The following is a 26,096-nucleotide window of genomic DNA, read 5'->3' as shown; positions in this document are numbered from 1 at the left end:
TCCCCCCTTTTTTTTCAGTTCATCTCTGTTCCTTTCTCAATGTATGCTTTTCTTTTTCTTTCTCACTCTACCCCTACCCCTGCCCCTTTCTTTTTCTCTATACACTCCTTCTCTAGTAGAAATCATATGTGAAAAATGGCCTATCTCAGGGACACATATCATGGTCCAGGTACTTGAAAGATTAAATTTTCAAAATTTAATGTAAATCTAGATTCTCATATCAGAAATTCTAACTGACCCTGATGTCTATTCTTGGTACAACCAACTTGGTAGTCATCTTATTCAGAATGGTTGCTGGGGACTCTGTCTTGACTCTGAGGTTACTGTGAGCTGCCCAAATAGATACACTCAATCATTCTTATTCTTCCCTTAAAACCTCATAAATCAGGTTAGGCATATTTACTTTTATTTACTATACAGTTCTGTCACAAGAACTAATCTACCCTTCTTTTCTTTGAAGATTTAAATGAGTTTATTATTACAAAGATAGAAAAAAAGAAGATAGTTCCAGCCCTATACCATCACAGGATGATATAGGGGTGGCCCAAAACAAAGTCACCCTAATCTTCCCATCTTTAAAACTTACTTTTATCCTTTCTTTGTTCTGATTTTATTAAATGCCAAAATGATGGTTCAAAAGAGATATTCTCTGTGATTAAATTTGCATTTCCTTATTCATGAAAATAAACTTTTTTCATATGATAGGCTATTTGTACTTCTGCTGTTTTGATCTGCAAGAACTGAACTGTGTCCTCTGCAAAATTAATATGCTAGCTGGGCATGGTGGTGCACACTTTTAATTCCAGTATTTGCTAGGCTAAGACAGGAAGATCACAGGGTGAAGACAAGCTTCAGCAATTTAGTTAGGCCCTCAGCAATTTAGAAAGACTCTGCTTCAAAATAAAAATTAAATAGGGTTGGGAGTGTACTCAGCAGTAGACGATCCCTGGGTTCAATTCCTAGTGCCAAAGGAAAAAAATGCTGGGATGTGAACCCCAGTGTGACCATATTTAGAGATAAGGCCTTCAAAGAGGTAAATTCAGTCAAATGAAGTCATAAAAGAAAAGCAAGGCCATATGAAGGTAGTGTTCTGCAAACCAAAACAGAGCAACCTTAGGAGAAACTAAACCTGCTGATATCCTAAACTTCAACTTCTAATCTGAGAAAATAAAGTAGTGTGTTTAAGCCTCAAAGCCTGTGGTAGTTTGTCATGACAGCCCAAGCATACTAAGACAGTTTACCTCTCCATTTCTTGTTTTGATTTGTTTCTTCTGGTAACAGTGCTATAAATATTATAACTTTTGACCTTTACACATGAGAAATGCTATAAATGTTTTTCTAATTTATTTCCCCCTTATTATACACTGTCTTGGTTTTCCTTTGCTTTACTTTTTTTTTAGTGAAGTTAAAATATTCAGACTTTGCTTTATGGTTGTTGCATTTGAAATTATGCTTAAGAAATACCTTCCCATCTCAGAAAAAAAATATGTGTATATATATATATATTCTTTTTTAGTACTGAGGCTTGAACCCAGGGGCATTCTACCTCCAAGCTATACCCCAGCTCTATTTTATTCTTTATTTTCAAACAGAGTCTCACTAAGTTGCTGAGGCTGGCTTCAAATCTGTGATCCTCCTGTCTCAGGCTCCTAAGTACTGGGATTGCAGTCATGTGCGACTATACCTGGCCTTATATTTATTTTCCCAATTTTTTTTCTTGTTTTCTTTTTTCCTTTTTTCCTTTTCTTTTCTTTTTCTTTCTTTGTGTGTGTGTGTGTGTGTGTGTGTGTGTGTGTGTGTGTATGTTGCTGGGGATTGAACCTAGGGGCATTCTACCTCCAAGCTATACATCCAGCCTGATTTTTTAATTTTTTTTTTTTTTGTGTGTGTGTGTGGAATTGGGGTTCCTGGAAGCCCTTCTACCTCCGGGCTACACTCCCAGACCTATTTTTACATTTTTATTTGGAAACAGGGTCTCCTAAGCCAGTGTGTGCGGCTGGCTTCGAACCTGCGCGATCCTCCTGTCTCTGCCTCCCAAGTGGGGGGATTACAAGCGTGCGCCACCATGCCCGGCTTATTCTTTATTTTGAAACAAGGTCTCACTAAGTTGTGGAGGGCCTCACTAAGTAGCTGAGGCTGGCCAAGAACCCAGATCCTCCTGTTTCAGACTCCCAAGTACTAGGTGTACAAATGTGCACCACCATGCCTGGCCTTTCTTCTTGTTTTCAAATGAATGTTATTTTCAGTGTATGATATAAGATACAGATTAATTCTTTTCAATACAGCTAACCAATTAACCCTGTCCTATTTATTCCATAATTTTCCCACTGATTTGATATACTTAAATTTTCTGTTGCTTTTTGCTTATGTTATGGTTTGGGATGTCACTGTGGGTTCTTGTTCTTAGATAGTTTAAAAAAAATAGCTAGTACTACTGCAAGCTTACGCAAAGTTTTATTATTACAGGCAATGAAAGCACCACATCAGAGAATGACACAATGGAGTGCCTTGAAAGTGAGACATTGATGCCTTCGAGAATACAGTGTGTGTGTGTGTGTGTGTGTGTGTGTGTGTGTGTGTGTGTATTTATTTATTTATTTATTTATTTATTTATTTATTTTTTGCAGTACTGAGGATGGAACCCAGGGACATTCTACCTCCAAGCTATACCCCCAGCCTAATTTTTATTCTTTATTTTGAAACAGGGTCTCACTGAGTTTCAAAGGGCCTCACTAACTAGTAGCTGAGGCTGTTCACGAACAGTGATCCTCTTTCCTCAGCCTCCCAAATGTTGGGATTACAAGCGTGTGCCACCATGCCCAGCTGAATAAAGTATTTTTATAGGAATTTATTATCTTATCCCTCCTATCCTGATAGCCAATAGTATTCTTTTACACCAAAATGCAGGTCCTGGCCCGTTAGTTATTTCTGACGTGTAAGCCTTTTTGTGTTGTTCACCTTCTTTGTTAATTCTCATATTACTCTTAAAGTTTAAAGATTCTATTGTCCACCTGTGTTCTTAGCAAGTTCTCAACAGCCTCTTATTTCTATCTGCTAGCTGGGTCACTTACTATGTTAAAAGATTGTTTTATAATAAAAGAGACACAGGACTATAACCTTGTAAAGTATGGGGTTTGGGGGCTATATACATTTTGTGTTATTAATAATTAATATTGGGTTAATACACATTGCTTTTCCATATTTTAAATTTAGTCTAAACTTTTGTGAGTCTGCATAATTCTTTTCTAAATGCAGGCATCTGTAAATTTAGCATGCAGTGTTTGGCGGGACTAACAGCCAACTTTTAGCTGACCAAGGTCAGCATGGCCGGAGCTCTTGACTAATAACTGAGAGACAGAGAAAAGGATCTTATTGTTCTTTCTAAATATGAAAGCTTGTTTTTACTAGCAATTAATACTGCTCTTATTAACAATCAATACAGGCTCAATCCTCATCACTTATAAAAATAATTCATTTAATAATTCATTCTGAGAAATATTGTACCAGGTTAAAGAAACATTTTGGATGACTCAAACTGTTTAAAACAATAAAATTTTTATTTAGTTTTTAAGTTAAAAAAGTACATTTTCATCTAACAGTAACATCAAAAATCAAACAAGATTAGCCACACAGAAAGCAAATAGTTATATTTTATCTCATCTCTCATTTTTTTTCATCTCTTGAAAGCGAAATAGAAAATGGAAAAGAAATCTCAGATAGAAGAGCAGAGATTCCAATGGAGTGATGGAGGGCATTTAGGGGAAGAAGGATGGTGGATAGAGATGTTAAAATTGCATTCTAAATCATGCTGTGTAGATATATAAAATTACAAATGCCAATCTCAATGATATGTACATTGAGAGGGAAGGAGAGGGGTGGGATGGGGGAATGCACCAAGTGTTATGTGCAAGTATTTTGCTCTCTATACCTCGGTATGATGTCTAATGACAATACACTAAGAAAAGTATAAACAAAATATGAGACAAATAAACATACTCTCTGATGTAGATGAATTATCATACTAATGAAAAAAAACAATAATGAAACTACATGATGATTGTTAGTTATCTCATTCAGGTTTTTTTTATTTTTTATTCACTTATTTATTTTTGCGGTACTGGGGATGGAACCCAGGGGCTTTCTACCTCTGAGCTACACCTTTAGCCCTCTTTTTTATTCTTTATTTTGAAACAGGGTCTCACTAAGTTGCAGAGGGCCTCACTAAGTAGCTGAGGTTGGCCGGGAACCCAGGATTCTCCTGTCTCAGCCTCCCAAGTACTGGGATCGCAAGCATGTGCCACTATGCCCGTTGTTCAGGATCTTTTAAGAGAATAGTTCATATTGTTTAAAAAAATTACTAGTTATTCAGCCACTACTCCCCCACATAAGTCTCTTGCTAAAATTACAGTAGTAATGAGGGGCAAGCCAAGAAGGCTATTTTCACAAAGATCACTGTTTAATGGTAAGAGAGCTCTTCTAGTAATGGGCATTGGAAAAGAGGAAAGTTGAGGATAGTGTTATAGACGCTTTTTCAAGAAAAGGGTATAACTAAGAGCTAAGTCCATATTGAATGTGCTTCAATACCACTTGGGCTTCCTGTTTCCACATTCAAGGCCAGAACCCTTCCAAAAATTTTGGAGAAAACTTGAGAGACTGGATAATCATTGCAAAAGCTTTAGTTATTATAAATATCCATTATTGTTTTCCACATGCCAAAAAAAAAAACCACTACATAAAACAGGAACCTTATACCCACGTAGAAAATGTGGAAAAAAACCTTAACATCTCTTTAGAGAAACTAAGATTAAAGGAATTACAAACTGCCCAAATTCAAAGTAGCAAAAAATAGTTCTCCTAACAAGAACTTCTCTCAAGTCAAACAAAAAAATGGAGGTAGGTCAAACTATAAGGCGCGTGTGTGTGTGTGTGTGTGTGTGTTGAAGTGGGCAGTTAAAGAAAGCTGGAGTCCGAGCAGGGCCAGTACTTGGGAGTCTGAGACAGGAGAGTTGCAAGTTCTAGACCAGCCGCAGCAACTTAACTAGGCTTTCTTCAACCTTGTGAGACCCTTTTTCAAAATAAAGTAATAAAATTGGGCTGAAGGTGCAGCTCAGAGGTAAAATGCACCCGGGTTCAACCCCCAGTACCAAAAAAAAAAAAAAAAAAAATGAGAAGGTGAAAGGGAGTAGGAGAAGGAGGAGGAAGAGGAGGAGGAAGGAAAATGAAAGAAAGAAGAGGAAGAAGATGTTGGAGTTCAAGCTAGGTCAGAAAACTCAGCAAAAATGAGGTCGCAGGCAATCGCGGACTCAAACAGAACCAGGAGGTGAGGCTAGTCGAGGCGAGGTGTGGACAGGCAGGCGGACCTCAAGGGGAGCAAAGTCACACAAAGCTGGCTCTGACTCTGGAAGGCCATAAGGTAACACGGAAACTCCAGCTAAGCGCTGGGTTGCCCCCGCAAAGCAAGCTGCTCGGCGTCGCCTGGCGCAGCGCCCCGCCCCCAGCCCGGCTGCGGCCGGTCCCGGCGTGCCCCGCGCCGCCCCGCCCCCGGGCGTTGCTATGGGAACCCCGTGGCCTAGCGATGTCGCTGCAGCGGGCGCCGCCGACCCGGGTGTTCGCAGAGCTGGTGCCCTGGGCGGACCGCGGCCGGGAGAACACCTGGGCGTGCGGCGGCGAGGAGCGGCCCGACCCCGGCCCCCGGGCGCCGGCGGCCACCCGCGAGGTGCGCGTGAGCGGCGCGGCCGAGGTGTCCGCCGCCCCCGACCGGGCGCAGGTGGCCGTGCGGGTCAGCAGCACCAAGGCCGCGGCCGCCGAGGCCAAGGCGAGCGTGGGCCGCCGCCTCGACTACATCACGCAGAGCCTCGGGCAGCAGGGGCTGCCGGTGAGTCGGGCCGGGTGACTCGGCCTCTTAAAATGCCCGCCAGTCGGGCAGGCCACGGTTGTTAAAGTAGAAATAAAGGGGAGAAGTAAATACTTGCCTAAGGAGGATTCCCCACCCTAAGCTGGGGGGGTGGTGTCGTTGTTTGGGTCGTTTTGATTCTACCTGGTGGAATTCTGTGCGTGGTTCTTTGGTACTATTTGCAAACAGTCATGTGAGGATGAAATGGGGGGAGGTAGCATCCACTTTGGGCTTATAACGCTCCCTCAAACTCTTCAACTTTTTAAATTTAGTTTTGGCTCTCATATTGTAGATGTCACACCCATGAAATACTTCCACCTACCAGAGATGGACGTGAGACATATTATTAAATAAATCTTACCGGAAGCCCATTTCTAAGAAAAGAAAAAAGTACTTGCCTTAATTCACACAACCCTGTTAGACATGTCTTAATAATCTCACTTTCAGATATAAAAGGGTAAGTAGTTCTCTGAACTTAGGCAGGACTGTTGCGGGAATATGTTGGGGGGGGAGGTGCATGGTGTGTGTGTGTGGAGAAGTAACCCCCCCCCCATCACACAGACAAACAGAAAAACCGTAGATTCTTGTCCTAAGCTAAGAATAAGTATTCATCGCTTGGACAGCTGCTGAAGATTTAAAGAAGTTTATTAAAAAGATAGAAATATAGAGATAGTTACAGCCCTGTGCCACAGAGGGGGACAGGGGGGCAATTCGAATGAAAATGCCAAGGAACTCCAGTTTACTGAGTTTTTATCCTGTCTAAGTCCAGCAGGTCCCTCTGATTTTTGGAGATCATGTTACCCCTTATCTCCAGCCGCATTTATGGCCTAAAGGGGGAGACATCTCTGTCTCCAAACACAGGCCCAGATTTATGGCCTGAGGGGGAGGCATCTCTGTCTCCAGACACAGGCTTTTACCTTTTGTCTTCTCCCCCAAAATGTGTTAAATTGTTCTTAGGAATGCAAGGACATGTTAGCTAACCCTGGCTTTCTTAGTAAAGAAGACATATTTCAAGATTGGACATCTTTCCCAGTATTGACACATTAATACATTTTAAACCCTCTTCCCAATACCAGTACATTACAGGACAGCCCTTGAGTTCATGTGTCCCTGAAACCAAAATCGAGGTTACTTCCAACTATGCCAGGATCCAGATAATGAAAGAAAATTAGAAACCATTGGACATTAAAATTTTCAGTTTCATCATTTTATAAAGCAGGACCCTAAGGTCAAAGTTGTGAATTATCCAGGGTAACACTGAGTTTGTAAAAATACAGACATTCCACCAATTAAAAAAATACATTCTTGCTTCCGGTGTTTTGCTAGAAATGGCATACACCCAAAACAAATCTTTAATAAGAAAATATGTTTGTATTGCTTTTACAAACATAAGAGTTACTAAAAAGTCATTTGGAAAAATCCTCTAAGTGATTTCACAATTTAGAAGAATTTAAGCCAGGTGTGGTGGCACATGCCTGTAATCCCAGTATCTGGGAGGTTGAAACAGGAGGAACTCAGGTTCTAGGACAGCCTCAATAAGAAGTGAGACTCTCATCAACCTAGTGAGACTTTGTTTCAAAATAAAAATAAAATAGGACTGGGAGTGTAGCTCAGATGTAGAATTCCTATGGGTTTAATCTCCAGTACCAAGTGGAAAAAAAATGCTAATTGTTATTAATGTCACTAAAATGGGTTTAGTATATAGAAAAATATTTTGTGTTGTCCTCCTATTTGAATAATGTAACTAGTTCTTAAGTCATTTATATAAAATGTAGGCTGAGCTCATGTGTCCCTAACTCCTAATATGTGAAACAAAATAAATTCTAAATCCAATTTATAGTAATTACATTGATCCAGTGTTCAAAGCAAGACAAGGGACAATAATCTCCCAATTATCTCTGATAGTGGAGAAAAGCAGTCATGTAGATAATTTGTTCAGTAGATAATATAGAACTCATTTATATTACTTATCAGGATGAATTATGGGTATTTACAAACTTCTTATTCATTTTAAACCTCAGAATATTGGATTTTGAGGTTTATAGACATCACTCCCTGCTTTAAAGAGCTCCTCAGAGTCTAAATTCTTACTATATTGAAACTTCATTTCCTGTCATCTGTCTTCCCAGTTTGTCTTGCTGACCCCTCCTTTAAGAACCAAATTGAGCTCACCTCTTGCATTCTTTTCCTAATATAACAATAATTCCTACCATACCATACTCTGTTCTTCACTTGTAATGACACTTATCACACTGTTATAATTCTTGGTTTACTTGTCTCTCCTGTGTATTCTAAATCTTTGCAGAGCAGAACTCATTCATCTGTTTTGCATTCATGAGTTATGCTCATATATGTAACAATGTATAAGTCAAAAAATTTTTAAAAGCATGAAATTCTAAATGAATAAGCTGTTACTTAGCTATATTATATAGATTTATGAACTACAGAAAGGTATAACTCAGTATTAGCATTGTTTTAATGGGAAATGTTTTAAAGTTCTAAGCAGTATGTACTCATTCAATGAACATTTATTAAGCATTCTCTATCACTGCTCATTTTTAAATAGCACTTGACATAATGTCTTAGTTCACTGCTGCTGTAATTAAATACCATAGACCGAGTAGCTTATAATCATCTTTTCTTATAGTCCTGGAGGCTAAGAAGTTTAAGGCACCAGCATATTTGATGTATGGTGAGGGCTCACTTTCTAATACATAGATGGCACCTTCTTCCTGTGTACTTGATTAGAGGAAGGGACAAGGTAGTTCTCTGGCACCTCTTTGATAAGAACACTAATTTCATTCATGAGAGCCCCACCCTATGACCCAGGCACTTCCCAAAGGCCATCTATTGATATCCCTCACTATAGATCTTTTAACACTTTTACTTCTCTATGCTTACAGTCCAGCTTCTATCTGCCAACATATGTGAATTATTTGCCTAGAAATGAAATCTTTTCCTAGCTGCCAAAATACACCCTGCCTGTATTGGGGTCAGACGATATGCCAGGAAATTAGCACCCCCATTCCCAGCAGCCTTTAGCTAAAAGCTAATGTGGAACTGAAATGACTATGGGGAGTGAATGGAAGGAAGACCCCAGCTTTCTGACCTTTTTAGCAGGAGAATATATATGAGGCATGTTCCACCCCACTCACACTTCCTCTTCAGGATTAAACATGAGCTGCCCATGGTGGTGATTTGCTGAGCACAGCTTCCTTTCCTTCTCTATCTCATTTCCCAGTCTCTTGGGAAATTCCCAGGTGTTTTGGAGGATCCTTATCTCAGGATCTGTTCTAATCAAATTAAGATACAGAACAATAGGAATAGATTGAACCTATGTATTAGCTATTGTTTTTAATTAAGAATAGTTAAAAATGAGCAGGATTGTAGTAATGCATGCCTGTAATCCTAGTACCTGAGAGGTTGAGACAGGAGGATTGCAATGTTCAAAGACAGCCTCAGCAACTTACCAAGACTGTTTCAAAATAAAAATAAAGATGAGGGAGTAGCTCAGAGGTAGAGCAGCCCTGAGTTCAAGCCCCATTCCCTCCAAAAATATTTTAAAATGAGTATCCTTGTAGTTACATATTTATACCAGCCCTTAATGTTCTTTGGAAATTAATTCCTAGGTTATATATATTTAAAGGCTTATAAAAGATTATATATATATATATATATATATATATATATATATATATATATATATATATTTTTTTTTTTTTTTTTTTGGTGGTACTGGGGTTCCTGGAAGCCCTTCTACCTCCGGGCTACACTCCCAGACCTATTTTTTACATTTTCATTTTGGAAACAGGGTCTCCTAAGCCAGGGCGCGCGGCTGGCTTTGAACCTGCACGATCCTCCTGTCTCTGCCTCCCAAGCGCGGGGATTACAAGCGTGCGCCACCACGCCCGGCTAAAATATTATATTTTTAGAAGGTTAAGTTTATACCTTCACCAGTTAAGATTATCATTAGCTGTGTTTGTCATATATTTCGAGAAATTTGTCACAGTTTCTTATTTGCCATGTAACTTAACATTCATAATTTGGAAGTTTTATTTAGTCAAATTCATTAATTTCTATATGTTTTCTGCCTTTAATGTGCTTATTGGGTCTTTCTTAAGCCTAAGGTTATAAGCCATTAGATGATAATTGTGGAATTTGTATGGATCCTTGATAGTACATAAAATATGCTGTGTTGGAATTTACCTTGATACAAAGTACAAGACTTTTGTATTCTTTTAACTAGGTAAATAGCTGAACTGAGACCATTGAAATCTTTTCCTGGCTGCCAAAATACACCCTGCCTGTATTGGGGTCAGACAATATGCCAGGGAATTAGCACCCCCATTCCCAGAAGCCTTTAGCTAAAAGCTAATGTGGAGCCGGGCGTGGTGGCGCACGCTTGTAATCCCCGCGCTTGGGAGGCAGAAACAGGAGGATCGCGCAAGTTTGAAGCCAGCCCCGCGCGCTGGCTTAGGAGACCCTGTTTCCAAATAAAAAAATGTAAAAATAGGTCTGGGAGTGTAGCCCGGAGGTACAAGGGCTTCCAGGAACCCCAGTACCACCAAAAAAAAAAAAAAAAAAAAGCTAATGTGGAACTGAAATGACTACGGGGAGTGAATGGAAGGAAATATGTCTTTTTTTAAATATGTCTTTCTCTTACTACATTTGTAAAAACCTATCTTAACTGCCTTTAGAAATAAGTTATTACTTTACATAACTAAAAAGTCAAGTCATAATATGTGTTATTAGGTATGATAACAGGTTCTATTTTGATGCAGTTCCCTTGGCTTTACCTGCATCTTCCTGCATGTTTCAAAATGGCTATGACAATCTCAAGCCAATATCACATACTGTATCCGAAGAGAAAAACAACAGGGCTAATTTATTGCAATCATATTGTTTAAAAAAATCTTTCATTCACTATAAAGGGTCTATCTAAACTTGTCTGAATGGCCAGGGAAATGCCATAGACTAAATAGCTTAGATCTGAATATCTGCTCATCTTTTAACCTATTCCTGTGGTAAGTCACATGTAATGTCAGGGTAATAAGGACCAATCAGGGTTTACCTTGAACTACAGGATTGCTGCTCCAAGGGAGAGGAGCAGGACATATGAACTGAGTACTTTGTATTGCCTCTTTTGCCTATTGCTTTGAAATATTCCAGGTTATATTTTACAGTTTTCATATGTTCTTGAATCAGTTTCAGAATAATGGTTCATTTTATCCTGATTATATTCCTGTAGTAGTGCCATACTGTTTAAATTATTACATCTTTATAAAAAATTTTCCCTTACCACTGTTCTGTTGAAAAGATTCCCTGTCCATCGGGTGTAGTGGCACACACCTGTAATCCCAGTACTTGGAGGGCTGAGACAGGAGGATCCCAGGTTCATGACTAACCTCAGAAACTTAGAGAACACCTCAGCAACTTAGTGATACCCTGTTTCAAAATAAAAAATGAAAAAATAAAAATAAGGCTGGGGGTATAGCTTGGAGGAATAAGGCCTAGGTTTAACAAACAAATGAATGAATGAACAAAAAATATTTCCAACTGCAAAGAACAGATGGGGATACAGTCAGAAATTCCTGATAGTAGAAATTCTGTAGGACAAATAAAACTCATATTTGGCATTAAGTGAGACACTTTTAAAATTAAAAGGGCAGGGATGTTCTCACCTCACTGTTCAGTAACACACACACACACACACACACACACACACACACACACACCTGCATATATTGAACCTATTCAACTCTAAACAAAGAAAAATGCACAAAAGTTCTGTTCAGACAGTTCATCAAAGTATATATACAGATGAAAAATAAACGCATGAAAAGATATTCAGGGAAACTGAAGCTAAAATCATGAGAGACCATTATGTACCCATTATAATAGCTAAAGTCCAATAACATTGATGATACCACATGCTGTTAAGAATGTAGAGCAATATTAATACTCAATCATTGCTGATAATACTGCAGAATGACACAAATGCTTTGGGAGTCAGTCTTGTGTTTCTTAAAATTTATCATAGAAACCAGTAGCCCTGGGTAGTTTACCCAAGTGAATTAAAGACTTTAAACAAAGTCTCACTAGGTTGCTGAGGCTGGCCTCGAACCTGCTATCCTCTTGTCTCAGCCTCTCAAGTACTGATATTACAGGCATGCACCATCACACTTAGCTTAAATGCATATTTTAAGTAAAAATAGCTAGACCTAAAAGACTTTATTATTCCATTCCTATGACATTCTTAGAGGCAAAACTATAGAGACAGAAATCAAATCAATGGTTGACAGTTGTTGTTGGAGGAGAGAGTGTTTTACTATAAAGGGTGTACAGAAAGGAACCTTTCAGGTGAAAGAACTATTGTTCATGGTGCTGGAGTGGCAAATACATAACTGCATTCATTTATCAAAACTAATCAAGCAGCCGAGCATGGTGGTGCATGCTTGTAATCACCATGCTTGGGAGGCTGAGACAGGAGGATTGCATAGGTTTGAAGCCAGCCTCAGCTACCTAGTGAGGCTCTCAGCAACTTAGTGAGACCCCATTTCCAAATAAAATATAAAATAGGTCTGGGAGTGCTGAAGCCAGCCAGCAAAAGTACAGGTTCTGAAGAGAGGCGTGAGGATGAAGAATTTAACTCTTTAAGAATTTGATTCTCAGAATATTTAATTTATTTTGACATGGGGGAGCCACCAGCCTACTATCTCTACTGGCTGACCCCTGTTCTTGGGTCAATATTTCCTACTGGTCTACGACTATGCTTGGGTCAGTATTCTCTATTGCACCGATGCCTACTTCTGGGTCAATCTCATCTCTATTGTGCTGACGCTGGGCTTGTTTTTCCAGAGGTATTTATACACAGTTACAGGTCAATCAACATTCTCATGCTATCACCACCGGAATACAATACAGACCAATCCAAAGCACATACATTACAGATAGACCAATCAATACCCTCATGCCATCACCACCTGTTCATCTCCTAGACGTTTTTGAACTTTCCATAACCCCAAACCTTGTTGACTCTGGGCAAAGGACAGTCTGTTGAGTCAGAAAATTTAATCTAGGGGAAAGCCTTAATGGCTCCCCACATGGGAGTATAGCCCAGAGGTAGAAAGTCTCTGGGTTCCACCCCTAGTACCACCAAAAAAAAAAAAAAAAATCAGGCTATAAATCACAAAGTGAACATTAACATGTAAACTAGGAAAAACAGGTATCAGGCTGTAAGATCAATCTCAGGATTGAATTCAGACTGACAAATGAACTTAGTTCTCTTACTGACATAACTGAAGGTGATGGGGGAAAAGAAGTGCCTCCAAAACTTTGGAAACTGGTGTTTTACCTGGATGGTGGGGGCCACATTTCTCATTATTGGAGAGGGACATTACAGACAAAAAGGGAAAGTAAGAATGAACTCTCTTGGTTTTGACTTAGAGCTGAAAACATCAGCAGGAACCCATGTTGAGCTTCCTACAGATAGAAGATACAGAAACGATGATGGTCACATATGTATGTGTGAATTAGTATATATTACCTACCTCTTCCACTAAGAGGGTCTAGAAGGAGTGATGCTCAAGTAACTGAGTAGTCTTAGCATGCAGATCTACTTCTAAAAACCAATCTCAAAAGGTGCTATGTTTCTTGGAGAAATGGCTGATTCTAGGGCTGATGCAGGAAAACTACATGAGTCTGACACATTGTACCATAAAGTAAAAAATGCTTAAACCAGTTTTGGTGGTACATGCCTGTGATCCTAATACTTGGGAAGCTGGAACAGGAGGATTGAAGGTCAGCCTCTGCAACTTAGCCTGAGTCTCAGCAACCTACTGAGACTCTGTTTCACAATAAAAACAGAGTCTGGGGTTATTATCAGCGTCTGGCTGGTTTTTAAACAGAGTCTGGCTGGGGTATAACTTAGATGTAGAATGCCTCTGAGTTCAATCTCCAGTACCACACACCCAAAAAAGGGGTGGGGGTGGGAATGTGGAGCCAACCTCAGGGAAATCCCAAGGGCCAAAACTAGGATAATTTGAGCAAACAGTAGTGCTTATTGAGTGAATTAGTGTCTTGCCTCCAGTTAATAAAGTATGAAAAGGGATAAGGAGTAACTAATTACAGTGACTGACAAACACTACCTTCACCAAGTGATCAAGGCTAATATGAGTAATGTCTTGTGGATGTGTTGTGATGAGAACCTCATCACGTCCATAATATTCTTTCCTAAGATGTATAACTTGTCAGTCATGAAAAAGAATCAAACATAATTGAAGTGCATTCTGAAAAGTACATGATCAAAACCTTTTACGGTCATTAAAAACAAGAGAATATTGAGAAACTATCATAAACAAGAGGAGACTATGCAATGAGTTAATGCAGTGCAGTGTCATGGATTTGATCCTGGAAAAGTAAAAAGGATGCTTAGTGTAAAAACTGATGAAATCCAAATACAGTTTGCAGATTAATCACCAAATGGTCCAATGTTGGGTTTTTAGTTTCAACAAATCTATTACAGCAGTTTAAGATGATAACATCAGAGGAGTCTGAAACTCAGGCTGCTTTTCTGTGAATTTATTATTATTTCAAAATAAAAAGCTTATTTTTTTAAAGTTTAGAATAGTATGTATGTTTATGGAAAAAAGTCATACATAAACTTACCTATGTTTATAAGCCTTAGAGATCAGATAGTTTAGTAATATGTTTACTAAAATACTGACTGTAATAGGGCTTGGAGACATTATTACCTATTTGTTCTTTAATCTAGCATTCTATTTTCATTATTTAGAATATTTATATATTCCTTAATATACTTTTATTGGTGCATTTTAATATACACCATAATGAGGTATATATATATATATATATATATATATATATATATAGTCTTAAATTACACCATTAAAAATAAGAGAACTGGGCATGGTAGCACAGGCTTGTAATCCCAACATTTGGGAGGCTGAGACTGGAAGATCCCGATTCGCAGACAGCCTCAGCTACTTAGGCCCTCTGCAACTTAGTGAGACCCTGTATCAAAATAAAGAATAAAAAATAGGACATGGGGTGTAGCTCGGAGGTCGAATGCGTCTGGGTTCCAACCCCAGACCCACTAATAATAATAATAATAATAATAATAATAATAATAATAATACTTTTTTCTAGCTACCTTTCTTAAAACTACTTATATAAAAAAAGTTTTTAAATCAGAAGTTTTATATGTATTTTATTAAATGAAGTAGGGGAAAAATGAAGATGAAACATATAAAAATGTTACTAAAATATATTTACATGTCATAAAAGAATATTAAGGGTTTGAGGATGTAGCTTAGAAAAGTGCCTGCCTATTCTGGGTTAATGTCCTAGCACTGCAAAAATAATAATAATAATAATAATACCAATAATAATAAATGATAGAAAAGTTAAATGTTAAGTGAAAAGAGCTGGTTATAAATTATATATTCAGTATTTTTATGCTTATCTGTACTCTTAAGTTTTGTACAATGAACAAATATTGCTCTTTTAATTTGAAAAATTGTATTGATATTTTTATGGCAGTAGCAGGCATTAGAACTATAATTGGAACTTGAGTTCAAATGCCCAGATTAAAGCTTTTCAGAATTTTTCTAGATAACATAAACTGCTTGTAATTAGTTATACCTTAAGCTTTAGCTGCAACCATAGTCCTTACAACTCTCAATTATTTAGTATAATCATTATGCATTTTAACACATAATTTGAAAGATACAAAAATTTGCAAAATATGTCTTGCCTATCCCCAAGGATAAGAATAGCTGAAGAGTTCATTTCATTGAATTTGAAAATGCTTTTGAAAAGTACACAAGAAATTTAAGCTAGGTATGGTGGTGCACACTAGTAATCCCAGGACTTAGGAAGCTGAGACTGGAGGATCACAGGTTCCAAATCAGCCCTAGTTACTTAGCAAGACCCTGTTTTAAAACTGAAAAAGCCGGGCATGATGGCACACGCTTGTAATCCCCACGCTTGGGAGGCAGAGACAGGAGGATCGCGCAAGTTTGAAGCCAGCCGCGCGAGCTGGCTTAGGAGACTCTGTTCCCAAATAAAAAAAAAGAAAATGTAAAAATAGGTCTGGGAATGTAGCCCGGAGGTAGAAGGGCTTCTAGGAACCCCAGTACCACCAAAAAAAAAAAAAAAAAAAACCACTGAAAAAAAATATTTAATGGCTGGGGAGTGTGTCCCAGAGATAGAGTGCCTCTGGATTCAATCCTCACTACCACAAAAAAAAAGAAATTTAACTTTTTCATAAGAGTAATGTACTCTGTATTTACCTAAAGAATCAAAAAGCATTGAGTACTTTTTTAAGATCAAACTGGCCCAAGTCTAGTGTTTCAGAAACACTAATATTAGTATCTACATTTGCTAAGTAACTTTGTCAAATACTTTATACACAGCTTCTCTTTAAATCCTCATAATAATTCTGTACATGATACTAATTTGATTTAGAAATGTAAAAACTAAGGCTCAAAAAATTGAGTAAGCCAGGCATGGTGGTGCACACTTGTAATCCCTGTGCTTGGGAGACTAAGACCGGAGGATCGCACAGGTTCGAAGCCAGCCTCACCTACTTGGTGAGGCCCTCAGCAACTTAGTGAGACCCTGTTTCCAAATAGGAAATATTTTAAAATAGGCCTGGAAGTGTAGCCTAGAGGTAGAAAGCCCCTGGGTTCTATTCCCAGTACCACCAAAAAAAAAAAAGAAAAAAGAAAAAGAGTAACTTACCCAAAAGTACACCCAATGAGTATTTAGTAAACTTGTATTAAATTATTTATAAATTAAATATTTTTAAAGCTGACACTCCTCTCACATTAAATATTCTGTATATACAGCAATTCATTGTGTACATATATATTTTACTCTATGTTCATACTGAGTTTCTACAAATAGAGTGTTAGTTATCAAATTTTAAGCAAATATTTATAGGTTTCTAATTTTTATGGCACTTTTAGGAGTGTTGTAAAACATCAGGCAAAGCAGAGTATTTTTATATGCACACATATGTCTTCCTGATTTTAATAAGTTCATGTTTCTAATTTTGTTTTAGAGTAATTTCATTTACTAGCCAAACATTTAGTAATCGCCTTTTTGTACTTTGTGTTTCAGGCAGAAAATGTAACAGTGACAAAGGATTTTAAAAGAGTGGAAAATGCTTATCACATGGAAGCAGAGGTATGTGCTTAACAAGTAGTTGGAAATGCTATGATTTTGTGGAGACAGCTTGTGACTTAATTTATTCTTGAACTGAAATGTACCAGAGAAATACTTCTCATAATATCAATAAAAGACTTTTTTCCAAAATCATTTTTGATATTAAATATCTGGTAATCTTTTAAAATAAATTTAATGAGATTTGTTTAAGAGAAATTGTTTAAAATGGAATAAAATAGCAACAGAGAAGTAGCAGTTAAATGCCATCTAAATAAACTTTTAGTCAAATTATTGCCTAAGTGAGCTAGAAACACTACAGGAGAAAAATTTATTTCTCATAGAGAAATGAATAAAGTCATGACATAAAGGATTAAAACACTTTCTAATATTCTCTTATTCCACAATGTGATTTCACAGTGTTTTGATAAGTATTATTTTAAAATAAAAACCACTTAACCAGCCGGGTGTGGTGGTACATGCTAGTAATCCCAGTATTTGAGAGGTTGAGACAGTAGGATTGCAGGCTCGAGGTAAACCTCACTTATTTAATGAGTCCCTCCATAACTTAGTAAGACCCTGTTTGAGAGTAAAAAATAAAATAGGGTTGGGGGTCTGTCTTAGAGGTAGAATGCCACTGATTTCAGTCCCCAGTACCACACACAAAAAAAGACAACCTTTATACAAATTAAAAAGTAGGAGATAGGGATATAGCTCAGTGGTATAGAACTTGTCTAGTATGAGCAAAGCTCTGGGTTCAGTCCCTAATACCACAAGGTAAAAACAAAAGAGAGAAACTATTTTCAGTACACTTGATGAAAGATAACATTTAGGTTCTCAACTGCTGGTACATTTTACTTATCTTTAAAGATTTGATCAGGATGCTTTTTACGAAATCAAAATGTTCTGTTTCTGGTTAAGTTATAGATTGTTATCTGATTATAACCATAAACATTTTGGGGTATGTGCTTAGTCCATGATTACCTTGTTATCACAGGAAATAAGAAAGAGTGGGGTTAGGATATAATCTTGTTTATCTAGTGAAAGACTTTGTCTTTATAAATAGAAAATTCCTCAGGAAATCACCTGGTCCAGTCTTCAGACAGATAGTGTATCATATTTTTCTGATTTCAATACTAAGTGTAGGTTATTTAGACCTAGACTTTTTAAAGGTCATATCACAAGAATTAGAATGAAAAATGGTATACTGGCTTCCTATCCCTTGAGGTAGTAGTTTTTTTTTTTTTCCCTCCCCCCCCCCCCTAGTACTGGGGATGGAATCCAGGGCATTCTGCATCCCCAGCTCTACTTTTTATTTGTTATTTAAAAACAAGATCTCACTAAGAGGGCCTCACTAAGTAGCTGAGGCTGTCCTCAAACCTGTGATCCTCCTGTCTCAGTCTCCCAAGTACTAGGATTACAAACATGCACAACCACACCCGGCTTAAGGTAGTACTTTCAACAATATTATTTGTTGCCCCAATGCTTACTTTAGCCATTTTGTTATTTCTCCATTTAAAATTTAACTTTCTTAAGGAAATTTAAAATTATAATTTTAGGGGTCCATTTGGCAAAAGTTATTTTGTACTACTGGGAATTGAAAAATACCTTTTAAAACAGGATAAAGAACAGTCAGGTAAAATTCCAAATTAAAGCAGTTAAAGTTGAGAGTATGTTATAGCACTCCTCCAGTAGTTATTACCTATTAGGACTTCATATTGTAATGAGCATACATAGTAGCAGGTTATCTTCATTAAGGAGTTTTATCATGAGGGTACACCAAGGAAAATGAAATAGTCCTAGAACTGTACAGCCAGGCTTTCTGAAAAATGTTTTTCAGACCACTGAGTTGTTTTAAGGACTGAGCTTCTAGGTACAGAAAGAATACATTAAAGCTGCTTATTTTAAGACATGGCTAAATGAGGATTTGGCTAAACTCCACTCTTCTTTCCTTCTTTTTAACTTGTCTTTTTAATGTTTTTATAGTCATATTTCTTAAAAGAAGCTCTGATTATATTTTGTATAGGGATCCTTGGCAACCAGAAGTCACATTCCATCATATAGTCCAGTACATGATTGCTTTAGATCAGCACCAGTAGTCAGTAGAGACCAGAATAGTGGAATAACAGGATTCAAAGTGCATCAACCTATATATTAAGAACAGTGTGTAGCTTTATGGTTATGGATATAGTAAACACTAAAACTAATGTATAACATATACCTTATTTCCATGGACTGTTAAAAGACCTGGACTAAGATTAGGTGCTATTTTTTTCTTTTTCAGAGGTATGACTTCAGTTTCTTTAGCCTTTTTTTTTTAATATGACAAACTCTTTAGTTAGCCAGTTTCCTCCTAAAGCATCTACAGCCATAGAGTCCTGCTCATGTTTGATGAGTCCATATTAGAGAAAGATGATTACTGTCCTTATTCTGGAATCTTTTCTCCTAATAACACACGGAAGACTTAATTAGCTCTTTGGTATTTGCATCACATTTTTCTTCATTTCATTTTAGAGCCATAATCAGGAATTACAGACTTTCTCATATGCTGCTTTTAAATCATATTTCTCTCATCTTGCTTTTTAATCCTGTTTGAAAATGAACTGTAGGATATTATATATATATATATCTATAAATTTTTATTCAATATATTTTATCTATATGTCTAGCCTGCAAAGAAATAAAAAGGAGAAAACAATGAGAAAAATAAATTTAAAGCACCCTTGAACTGATACAGATGTTAGAATTGATAGACAAGGCCATTAAAAGTTATTAGATCTGTGTTTCATTGGCTTAAAAGTTAATTAGAGACAGGAAATATATAAAAAAATTAAATTTTCAAAGATGAAAACTGCAGTGTGTGAAATGAAAAATACACCTAATAGGAAATTAGATGTTACACAAGACACACTTTAGTGAATATGAAGACATAGCGATATGAACATCCAAAATAAGGCACAGTAAGAAAAGAGATAAAAATGAATCAGTGGACTGTCAGACAACTTCAAGTAGCCTTGTATACATTTAATTAAAGTTCCAATGGAGAGGAGAGCAGGGAACAAGACAATGGTTGGAGACATAAGAACCAAAAGATTTCCAAACCTGATAAAAAGTATAAAACCACAGATTCAAAAAGTGCAACTAATCCTAAGCACAAGAAAAAAAATACCAATTTACATTATAATCATATTGTTCAAAACCAATCAATGATAAATCTTAAACAGTGAGATGGGGGAAATATTATATACCAAGGAACAAAAATAAGACAATACATTTCTTGTTGAAAATAATACAAGGGAAGAAATAGTGGATCAACATCTTTTAAGTATTAAAAGGAAAAACTTGCCGGGAGTGGTGGCACACGCTTGTAATCCCAGCATTTGGGAGGTTGAGGCTGGAGTATTGCAGATCACGGAGAACCTCAGCTACTTAGTGAGGCCTTCTGCAACTTAGTGAGACCATGTTCAAAATAAAGAATTAAAAAATAGGGCAGGGGGTGTAGCTCATGCCCTGGGTTCCATCCCCAGACCTGCAAAAAAAAAAAAAAAGAGGAAAAACTCAACAGTAAATCTAGAATTCTATCTCCAGCAAATATACAAAAACAAAGACCAATTAAACAGTTTTTAAGCTGATTATATAATATACTCATATATATGTATAAATGTATAAGTAAGAACTGTATATATGTAAGCATATAAATAAGTATGGACTACTGCATATAAAATTAAAACATAATAGCAATAGCATGAAAGTCAGAAAGGAAAAAAAATCTAAGTACAATATTGTTGGGTTTTTATATGTGAAATGATATATCTTTTGAAAATAGATTGTGGTAAATTAAACATGTATTCTATAAACTCTAAAACAAACACTAAAATAACAACATTGTAGTTAATAGCCAATAAAGGAAGATAGAATAATAAAAATACACTCAATCCTAAAGAAAACAAAGTGAGAAAAAGGAAAGCAGAGACAAATATAAATAGAAAGACCACAGATTTAAATGTACCCATATCAGTAATCACATTAAATGTAAATGGTCAGCCCTGTGTGCTGGTGTCCACTTGTAATCCCAGTACTTGGGAGGCTGAGACAAAAGAATTGCAGGATTGTGGCCAGCCTCAGAAACTTAGGCCATCTTCAATTTAGTAAAACCGTGTTTCAAAATAGAGAATAAAAAATAGGTTCTGGGGTATATCTTGGAGTTAGAATGCTCTGACTTCTATCCGCAGTTATACACAAACACACACAAAAAGAAAATGGTCTAAATATCTTCACTAAATAACAGATATTATAGATTATATAAAAAAGTCAATACCTATATGCTGTCTGAGGGAAGTATATTCTAAATATGAAGACACAAATTTGTTAAAAGTGCTAACATAAATCTAAAAAAGCTAGAGTAGAAATAATAATATCAGAAAAAGTAGATTCAGAGCAAAGAATATAACTACAGATAAAAAAGATCACTTGATAATAATAAAAGGGTTAATCAAGAAGACATAATCCTAAGCACTTATTATATCAAAGTTTCAAAATACTTAACACAAAAATGATAGAACTGCAAGAAATTAATAATTCTATAAATTTTTGAAAGGATTCAGTGTCCCCTTTTAACTAATAAAATATAAAAATCAGTATGAGTATAAAAAATTTTAATAATACAAAAGCTTTGAATAATACTATCAACTAGTTTTACCTGCTCAGCATTTATGTATATGGACAAATGAACATTGAACATACCCAGTGGTGTACTCCCTCTGAGATACACTCTCAGCCCTTTCGTTGTTTTGTTTATTTTCTTCTGTTTTGTTTTGAAACACAATCTTGCTAGAGAAGCTCTCTAAATTTCTCAGGCTATCTTCAAACTTGCAATTCTCCTGTCTCAGCCTCCCAAGTCTTGGGGTTACAGTTGTGTACCACCATGCCTAGCTTAACCTGATGGACATTTATAAAACACTCACTCCAAAAACAGCAACCTATACTTTCCTTTCAAGTGCACATAGAGCGTTTTTCAAAACAGTCTATATTTTGTATCAAAGCAACTATCAATAAATTTAAAGTATTTGAATCTACAATATGAGTTATTTGACCACAGTAGAATTAAGAATCGATAACAGAAAGATTTGAGGGGAATTCTTTATAAATCTTTGGAATCTAACACACTTTTGTGGGGGTTTTTTTGTTTTTTTGTTTGTTTTTGGTGGTACTGGGGGTGGAACACAGGGCTTTTCTACCTCCAGGCTATACTCCCAGACCTATTTTATACTTTATTTGGAAACAGGGTCTCACTAAGTTGCTGAGAGCCTTACTAAGTAGCTGAGGCTGGCTTCGAACCTGTGCAATCCTCCTGTCTCAGTCTCTCAAGCGCTGGGATTACAAGTATGCACCACCAAACCCAGCATAACATACTTTTTAATAACCCATCAGTGAAAAAAGTAATTAGAAAGGAAATTGGAAAATAGATAAATTTAAGGAAGAAATTATACCAATTTTATACAAACTTTTCCAGAAAATCAGAAAGGAAGAAATACTTATTAGCTCATTCTTTGGGGCCAGGAAATAACAAAGCCAGAAAAGAAAACATACAAAGAAAACGACAGACAATTTCCAATCATAAACATGTGAAAAAATTATAAACATAGTTTTACCAAATCTAGTTATATACAGGGTACTGCTTAATGGTCGTGTGGTTTATCTCAGACATGAGAGAGATGGGTTTAACATTCAAAATTGGGTCAATCTGAATCGCTGTATTTTTTCTTTAAGAAAGATTTTTTTTTTTTTTTTTTTTTTTTTTTTTGGTGGTACTGGGGTTCCTGGAAGCCCTTCTACCTCTGGGCTACACTCCCAGACCTATTTTATATTTTTGAAACAGGGTCTCTTACGCCAGCGCGGCTGGCTTCGAACCTGCGCAATCCTCCTGTTTCCACCTCCCAAGCGCGGGGATTACAAGCATGTGCCACCACGCCCGGCAAGAAAGAAAAATTTTAATACCATCTTGTAGATTCAGAAGAAGCATTTAAAAATCTATTATCTGTTCCTAATAATAATTCTCAGCAAACTAGAAACAGTAAGGACTTGCCTCAAACAGATAAAGGGGCATCTGTGAAAAACCTACAACTACCATACTTAATGGTGAAATACTGAATACCTAGGTAATAGATGAAGATAGCTACTCATGACTTCTATTTAGCATTATACATGAAATTCTAGCTGGGTATGGTGGTATTTGTCTGTAGTCCCAATACTTGATAGGCTAAGATAGGAGAACTGCAGTTTCAGCCAGCCCCAGCAACTTATATCAAGGCCTTCAGCAACTTAGCAATACCCTGTTTTAAAATAAAAAATAAAATGGAGCTGAAGGTATACCTCAGAGGTAGAATGCCCTTTGTTCAATCCCCAGTACCCCCAACACGCAAACAAAGTAATAGGACTTTATGCTAAAAGTGTAGTATGTGTAGTATATGTAAAGTAAAAAGATAAAGTGTCTTAAGGTTTTAATTTTTAAAGCCAGGTAACTGATGTCTGGGGATTTATTATATAGTTAACTCTACTTCTGTAAACATTTAAAATTTTCCATGTTATGAAATTATAAAGCTAAAAATAAACTATTAGAAGATGTCCACAAGGATCATAGAAATTCAAATACTAAGGATGAGTAGAAACTAAAGAAAATGGAGAAGACTACCTTGGAGCAGAGGAGTTAGAAATGTGGAAGATGGGGATAGACAGAAATAAAGTATTGGCAGCATGAACGGGAAAATATTAGGGAGGATGAGATCATCAATGGTAACTTCATATACTTTCTTGGAGTAGCAAATATAACCAAGTGCTGTGTTCATGTATGTCATTGTCAACATGATTTGCATTATGGTATGAGACTATAATGCACCAATGAAAGCACATTATAAAAATACATATCCAAGTTCACCATCTTTTTTTTTTTTTGAGGGTCTGGGGATGGAACCTGGAGGCATTTGACCTCTGAGCTACACCCCCTGCCCAATTTTTTATTCTTTATTTTGAAACAGGGTCTCACTGAGTTGCAGAGGGCCTAAGTAGCTAAGGCTGTCCGCGAACCGCGATCCTCCAGTCTCGGCCTCCCGAATGCTGGGATTACAAGTGGGCGCCACCATGCCCGGCTAAATTCACCATTTTAAAAAAAGCAATAAGAGATTTAGGAAAAGAGCAAAAATTAGTAATGAAATGGAAGCAGAATGGGCTCTTCCTCAAGAAATTAGTCTTTGAAAGAAGAATGCAAGATTAATAGAAACTAGAGACGAATTCACTTTAAGAAATGTCTTACTTTGGAGTGTCCCAGTCTACTGCAGTTTAAGGTGATGAATTGAATCTTTGCTTTCTTGCCTATTGCTCTGAACAATACTTAGTATTTAAACCAGAGGGAAGATTAGTCTTTAATGGATGATATTTATGATGAAAGCAGCTGTTCTTTGCTGAGCTCAGCAGTGCTCAGGACAATGCGATGAAAAAATGCTCTTGAGACTTTATTTTTTTCTGGTCTACAAGAAGGAGAGGAGAGAAGGTAAGAGAATCAAACTCTAAATGAAAGTTAGCTCTTCCTTTTATTTTGTTTTTTGAGGTTATGATTAGGTCATCAAGTTCTTGTCTGTCTCTATCTATAGAAGTAGGACATTATGTCAGGAATGTCTTAGAAGGTAAGTTTTTGTCTGGCAGTTTGGGAGGAGTCTCAGAGATCATTGCCTTCAGCTTTCTCCTTAGAGTGGTCTTCTGTCCTTCAGCAAAGCAAGCTGAAACAATTACAGAACAGAATGAAATTGCTTAGAGAGCAGAGATGCTTCGAGCTCACTACCTTCATTTCCCTCAAGAAAGACAGCAGCCTTCTGCCAAGGCCAGCAAGAAGCTCATCAGTCCTTTAACTAATCCTTTTTAGACTTAGAACAGTTTCCCACAGTTGTGCATTATGAAAGGTGAGGTTCTTGTACTCTTCTCTCTCTCTTTACTACTAGTACTACTTGTACTTTCTTATTTTATACATTTAGATGGCATAAGGACTCTTTAGAAGAAGAGGTTTAGTCTCCAAAATAACTATTGGAAGAAGAATAACTCAGTGACAATAGCAAAGTGTGACATTAATTGCTGCTAATCTAGAACCTAAGGGTATAGATTAAGGAGTCATGAAAAAAGTTATCATAGTTAGAATTTAGCTAAAGAATAAGGCTGAAGGAGAAATCCTCCAATTTTATAAAAATTAAATCTGAACATGTTTTAAAATACTTTGAAATAAATTTTAAAGTTTTCAAATCAGCATTAGATAAATTGCACATTTCATAAGCAAAGTCTTCAGTAGAAAAACAATTTAGTTGTTATCAAATAGGCTTTGTTATATGTCACATATTATTAATGAACCTTGTAATCAATCTGACTTTAATTTTTACTCACATTTAGAGCAAATTTTGAAACAATAGATCAGGCATGAAAATAATATCAAGTATCATTTTATTTACAGGTCTGCATTACATTTACAGAATTTGGAAAAATGCAAAATATATGTAACTTTCTTGTTGAAAAGCTAGATAGCTCTGTTGTCATCAGCCCACCCCAGTTCTATCATACTCCAAGTTCTGTTGAGAATCTTCGGTAAGTGTAAGCACTCCTTTGACTAAATTATGAATTATTTTTACAAAGCTCTTCAGCCCTGGAACTAATTGAAATGTCATACTAATAATCTCTGCATTTAATTTTTAAGAAGGCAGGCCTGTCTTGTTGCTGTTGAAAATGCATGGCGCAAAGCTCAAGAAGTTTGTCACCTTGTCGGCCAAACCCTAGGAAAACCTTTACTAATCAAGGAAGAAGAAGCAAAAGAATGGGAAGGCCAAATAGACGATCACCCATCATCCAGACTCTCAAGTTTATTAACTGTACAACAGAAAATCAAAGATGCAACAATACATGCTGCTTCGAAAGTTTTTATAACTTTTGAGGTAAAGGGGAAAGAGAAGAAAAAAAAGCATCTCTAAAATTTCAACCAAAA

General features: G+C 36.7%; 1 protein-coding gene across 2 annotated transcripts; it reads left to right on the top strand.

Moving 5' to 3' along the window:
• Window positions 1-5,575: 5,575 nt before the first annotated feature.
• On the top strand, window positions 5,576-26,082 carry IRAK1BP1 (interleukin 1 receptor associated kinase 1 binding protein 1; the record flags this gene model as incomplete). 2 transcript variants are annotated; one of them, XM_080700184.1, is made up of 4 exons in its annotated part: window positions 5,576-5,875; window positions 17,039-17,104; window positions 25,572-25,702; window positions 25,812-26,082. In XM_080700184.1, 4 exons carry the CDS (start codon window positions 5,576-5,578, stop codon window positions 26,080-26,082), a joined length of 768 nt encoding a protein of 255 aa, XP_080556310.1. The 2 variants fall into 2 exon arrangements, with proteins under 2 accessions (XP_080556310.1, XP_080556311.1); XM_080700185.1 differs by lacking the exon at window positions 17,039-17,104.
• Window positions 26,083-26,096: the final 14 nt, after the last annotated feature.

This window comes from Muscardinus avellanarius (genome assembly GCF_963383645.1).
Source record: "Muscardinus avellanarius genome assembly, chromosome: 8".
NCBI classification, from domain to species: domain Eukaryota; kingdom Metazoa; phylum Chordata; class Mammalia; order Rodentia; family Gliridae; genus Muscardinus; species Muscardinus avellanarius.
Note: the sequence above shows the minus strand (reverse complement) of the source record. Positions and strands in the feature narration are given on the sequence as shown.